This window comes from Dipteris shenzhenensis, chromosome 4 (assembly GCF_047967505.1).
Source record: "Dipteris shenzhenensis isolate YYH24624 ecotype China chromosome 4, Dip_SZ_1.0, whole genome shotgun sequence".
In the NCBI taxonomy this organism is placed as follows: domain Eukaryota; kingdom Viridiplantae; phylum Streptophyta; class Polypodiopsida; order Gleicheniales; family Dipteridaceae; genus Dipteris; species Dipteris shenzhenensis.
This window is the reverse complement of record NC_141599.1, coordinates 23,149,190-23,155,189: the sequence shown is the minus strand read 5'-3', so window position 1 is coordinate 23,155,189 and position 6,000 is coordinate 23,149,190. Positions and strand designations below refer to the sequence as shown.

General features: G+C 42.5%; 1 protein-coding gene across 2 annotated transcripts in view; it reads left to right on the top strand.

Moving 5' to 3' along the window:
- The first annotated feature begins 928 nt into the window (after nucleotides 1-928).
- Nucleotides 929-6,000, top strand: part of LOC147902614 (vesicle-associated membrane protein 711-like) — a 31,143-nt gene continuing 26,071 nt past the window's right edge. Inside the window, exons 1-2 of one of the 2 annotated variants that reach the window (XM_087373167.1) lie at nucleotides 929-1,306; nucleotides 3,041-3,231. In XM_087373167.1, coding sequence (XP_087229293.1) covers nucleotides 1,090-1,306; nucleotides 3,041-3,231 — 408 coding nt within the window. In that variant the 5' untranslated portion in view covers nucleotides 929-1,089. The remainder of the gene's footprint in view (nucleotides 1,307-3,040; nucleotides 3,232-6,000) is intronic. The other variant, XM_087373166.1, reaches the window with a different exon arrangement.

Here is a 6,000-nt window from a genome sequence, read left to right as displayed (position 1 = left end):
ATTCTTGGGACCAAAAAAACCACCCCCATCCTTGTATCCCCAAATAAGGATAAAATCACGAGGGCTGATCTCCAATGTTATCAAGTGGGCAGTCATATCATAATACGAATATGTATGAGTATGTTCTCGTAGTCTCGAAGAAATAAAATTCATTAACTAGTAAAAGACTTTGACGTAGGATAGGAGTGTGAGGTAAAGGGAAAACAATATTTTTTGCTTTATTGCTTTTTGAGCTTTACACGTTTTAAACTTTTTCATGTTTTTAATTTAAGACCTTTCTTTTGTGCTTCTTTGTTGTCCAGGTCTTGCTAGTATTTTTCTATTGCCACTCCTATACATAGCCTCAAATTCTCTTCAGCAAAATATAATAATCATATTTTATTCTCGGAGGTAATGATCTTATGTTTGAGCTACTTAATTTTACACACAAGAATGTCTAGAACATTGTACAGTTTTACCTTTGGATATACATATGATTTTTGTACAAGAAATTAGCTGTGAAATGTAAGAAATTCCTAGATTCTGCATGGAGGGCGGTACTTATCACAATGACGACGACAATAACAACGACAATGAAAACAACAACAATAAGGGTGGTGCAAATAATATAATAATAACAATAACAGCAGTAGCAACAATAATATTCATCATCTATACTATATATATTTGACGTTAGAACTCGATGCTCTCTCTCTATAAGGGTCACCTTCACAAAGCTCCCAAAAATGAGGGTTTCAAAACATGAGGAGTCACCGTAGGAGGAAGTGGCTTGAAGGGCTGGTGTGCCACGTGGCACACCCCAAAATTGTTCAGCACTCGGAGAAGGTGCAATGGTGACACAAGAAAAGTAGTGCTGGAGGAGGCCAAGAATAGACAGTTTTGCCCTTTTGGTACAGAAGTGGACAGTGGATATAAAAAGACCAGTGCCAACGTGGAGGCGTGCCAGCTGTCGAATGGAAGTCCGACCTTGAAAGCATCGACAATCCAGTAAATTAGGGTTTCTCAGAGCTTCCATTCCTTCCATCCAAAATAAGTATCGCTCCTTCCATGATCCCCTTGTAGATTTAGCGTCTACCATCGCCCATCAGTATGGCGATCCGTTTCTCCATGGTTGCTCGTGGCTCCGTCGTGCTTGCAGAGTACAGCTCCACTCCATCTAATGCTAACACTGTTGCCAGACAGATCGTTGAGAAAATCCCTGGTGTTGGAGATAGCCACGTTTCTTACTCGCAGGGTCGTTACATTTTTCACGTGATGCGGGCGGATGGATTGACCTTCCTTTGTATGGCTGACGACACTTTTGGCAGTACGTTGGAATCCCCTTTTCGCTCGCCCTCGAAAATAAATCAGTTTATTTATTTATTTTTAAATGAGTCAGATCCATGTAATGTTCGTGGACAGGGAAATTGTCGTCCAGCGCTGCTCCCCTTAATTTCGACCACCGGCAAATAGGAGGAGACGACATTTAGGGAAACCACAAACATGGGAACTTCATTTAGATCTTTATTGTTTGGATTACAGTCTGCAGTTTCACTCACGATCTTCACCCCTTGATGGAGTTTTTCAAGTTGGTGGACATGGCACAGTAGTGCGTATCAAGTTGATGATTTTGTGTGACTATCAAGAAATTTCTGCACTGATCTATGTGTCTGTGTATCTCTATCTACTTGAAGTCAGGATTGTGCAAAGTTGCTTCCTGTGACTATTTCGCTGTCTGAGGGAAATACATATGTACAGACGATCAAAGTTGAACAATTATGGGTGGACCAGGGAGTAAGATAGTTCCTTATGTAACGTTGGTGCAAATTGAGTATACTGTATGATAGTGCCCTGGAAATTTTGTTCCACATGCATCATTCACATTATGATAAAACAATCAAAAGGACATTGCACTGGGACTCGTCAAAGCTATCTGCACAGGCCTTCTGGATATGGAGTCCCTCAGAGGAGTTTGTTTTTCATATGGATTCCCCTCTTACGAAGCTGTCTTATGGCCTTTAGGCTCTTACCACCTCTTGGCATATCTCTAGATTGTATGATAGTGCCTTGGCAAACTAGTTTCACATGCATAACTCATAGGATGATAAAACACGTTACACTTGTAAAGACATTGCATTAGGACTCCTTGAAACATGCTGATCTGTGGGATATTAGAGTGTCTAGGAGGTGATGGTTTGTTCACGTGCACTTTCTTATGAGACTGTCGTTGGGCCGCTTGTGATCTTTTGGAGTATCTCCTTGAATAGATTCAGATATTGCCACCTTGCCAGAGCAGCGAGAATGACCAATGCTGACCATCCTCTGCCCCCTTGGCTCTTCCTGCACCATCAAGATGTGCAGTAAGTGTATGTGGTGGCGCTATCTAGAGTGTCTGGATCACTATTTTTTAGAAGATACTAGAAAATGGTTATTATGAAACGTATGGCATTTTCATGGCTTTGAATATGCAAGTTATATAGCATAATTTGTTAGCAAGGCAGTGCTCTCCTGACACTTTTTTTGAAAAGTGTCCATCGAGTTATTTTAGGCCACGTTTTGCCACTCAAACTCCTTTCTATTCTTGTGCGTGATCTCTCTCTCTCTCTCTCTCTCCCTCTCTCCTTCCCCCTTCCCAAATCAACTCGTCTCTCTCTCTCTCTCTCTCTCTCTCTCTCTCTCCCCCCCCCACTTCCTTTCTCTCCCCCCCCTCTCTCCCCAAATCAACTCATGAGCATCCTCGTCAATAGAATATCAACGCTTCATAAAAAATCAAAATGAGGAAGGCGCAAACATTGATGACTAAACCAACAGAAGCAAGCAATCAAAGACGCAAAGAATGTTAACGGGACTCCGTTATAATTCTTTATTGCCTGCACGATCATATTCTCACACAACACAATATGCACTCTCATGTAGGTCAAATTATAAACCATTCTAACATTCAAAACTAAAGGCAGTGCTCACGAGTACTTGTACTCGCTTGTTTTGTTTGGATTGTGTCTAGGTTTCTCTCTTTTTTGGGTACATTGTTAATAGTTGTTTGTTATTGATTTGCTTGTAGGGCGCATACCTTTTACATTTTTGGAAGACATACATTCAAGATTTATGAAAGCATATGGCCGAGCAGTACTAACAGCTCTTGGATATGCAATGAATGATGAATTCTCAAGAGTACTTCATCAGCAGATGGAATATTTTTCAAATGATCCAAATGCAGATAAGATAAACCGGATGAAGGGTGAGATTAGCCAGGTAGCTGTCTTTCTGGTTTGTCCATTCACTTCTTTGTATGAATTCCCTCTCTTTCTTTGGAGAGAGAGAGAGAGAGAGAGAGAGAGAGAGAGAGAGAGAGACGTCTCCCGAAGTCCTCGTGGGACCTATGAGATAAAGCACACACAAAAAGGATAAACACCAACATCAGTTATAGACTGAGGGTCTCTTTGGAAGTGCATATACTAGTTCCAAGGTTATTATAGATTAGCTACAATATACTAAGTAAGATAATTGGCTTGTATTACATCAGTTTTTTCCTTCTTTACGAGCGTCCTTCACTTTGTTCAATTCTATCTTGGGCTGAGTCAGGGTGAGCTCCTTTGAGATCCATATCTTGGTCCCTCTTAGCTTATTGGTTTGCATGAGAATGCCCTCCTATCATTGAGAACCACTTTAGCTTGTGTCGCAATATGAGCAACAGTGGATATGTCGTTTAAGTCCCACTCAATCTGAGGGGTTGCTGCTGCAATTTTATAAATTTTTTCTGCTAGGTTCCCTTCATGCCAATCTTCACGTAGTCCTCCAATGTGTAGACACCAAGCATTAGGAGCCCTCTTTTCATGCTCTTGTACTTCTTCATATACTTCGCTTTTGTTAATTTTATTGTCCATTGTTGCTGAGCTTTCCTCTTTTATTGACCTAACCTGATTGGTAACCATGTCCTGGACTTTGGTCACCAACTGTGGTATAGGTGCTGCTTCCCTCTGTATCTGTAGTACTTCCTGTATGATTCTTTCTTGCCATTGCTTTCCATCTCCTTCACTTTCCTTCCGAGGGTTGCAACCAAAAGCCTTAGGCTCTCTTACTTCTTGCTGTGGATAACAAATTTGCTGTAAGAAATCCTAGATTTACTATATTTAGAAATGTGCTAAGGAACAGAAAGGAGACTTAAATAGCAGAGAACAAGGAATAATTGTATTGCTTGAGTGTCTGTAGTGTCTGTAGTGTATCATCCATACAATTGGGCCTCTCTTATATAGAGAGTGAAGAGTCACACATGAAAAGGTGTGTACTCCAAAGTGTATGTGCATGAAGAGGTGTGTACCCCTTGTGAAGGGTGTGACCCTTGATGAGAGGGTACATTACAATAGAAGTGTCTCTTCCATAGAATGTCTCTTGTGAAGGGTTGTGCCTCATAGGAAGTGTCCCGTCGAAAGGGCATACCCTTCCACAAGTGACCATTCATCAAACCATCCATAAGTCTAGATATAGAGAAAGGAATACGTCACAGATCGTGACATTTGCTCATTTGGATATGTACCAATCCTTCGCTTGTACGTCATTGCGTAGGGGCTAGGTGTTGCTGCAATAGCATAGTATGAGGGCTTGTTGGTCGGGATAGAAGCAAACAGTTTTGCCTTGGGAAACTCCATATTGGCTATCGTGAATCTGAAACCCCTTTGCTGAGTCTAACACCCCAAGCTGAGCCAGGGGCTCAGCTCAGCTTGGGGCTGATTTAAATATGAGCTGCGCTTGCTCCTTTTTGCTGCTGTTCCTATGACTTGGCTGCTCCTGCAAACGCCCTGCTGCTGCTACTGAGGAAATGCAGGAAGGGAGCGGAGAACTAGCGGGAGGGGAGCGAACAGCTATCGGAGGGCTAGCGGGAGGGCAGTGGAGAGCTAGCACAGGGCTAGTGGGAGGGTAGCGGGGGAGAGAGAGAGAGAGAGAAAGAAAGAAAGAAAGATTAATGTCCACGGGAGGCCTCGCGGGCCTATGGGACAATGCAAAATACACCAAAAGGGTAAAGAACTCATACAAGCCACAGAAGGCTGGATCAAAGGGTGTGCTAAGGCCCTTGTTGAGTACTATGCTGAAATAAAAAGCTCAATAGCTCAAGCAAAATCAAGTACAAAATATATCATGTGCTATCTGAAGTAGGTTGAGACTGCCGATAGGCAACCTTTTGGACCTATGTCATTGAATGGACAGGCAATATCTATGCTAAATGGACAGGATGTTCCATTGCAACGATTTATTCATAGTCCTATTGTTGATTTGCCTGGCCAAGGCAATGGTTTTCAACATGCAAATCAAGGACAGCAAGTCATTCCGCACCCCACAATGCATCCGGGATATTGTGGAGGTGGTTTAGTGTCTCAAGCAATGGCTGGCCAAGTTGGGAATGGCCAAGGAATGCTTGGAAATCACCCTGTTGGTTTTCAGCCTGGAATGCAAGGCATGCAAGGGATTATGCTTGGGGTTATGCAGGCCGGAATGCAGAGAGTTATGAATGGACAATTGGGTAATGCTCAAGAGAGGGGTAGTACCTTTGTCTCTTTGTTACAGACAGGCTCCGATATCTAGAAGTCGCTTGGTGACATTGTATGTTTCACCCGAGGTATTGCTTGCTGACAGTACATCTGCCTTGGGACTTCTATGATCAATGTACTAGTCACTATAAGGTTTTTGCAATATATATGGATTGTTACCCTAGGCTCTGAACAATCATATATGCTATGCTAGTTTGTAATACATGCTTCAATGATGGTATATTCACATGTATTTCAGATGCAATTGAGATCGCTTGCCATGGTTCAAGAGAGGGGTATGTCACGAGGGCGTGAACTTTAGAGCATGCATATTGGCTTGCATGTGGACTAGACTCCGAGAAATAAAACGGGCATGGCCTTGGTTGCGAAGTGTGCAAAATTCTCCCTAGGAATTGTGCCTTGGGATGAATTTGGTGTTTGGGTCCAAGAGGGGGCAAAGAACCCTTAGGATCCAAAGTTGGTCATTGGATAGAAGGGG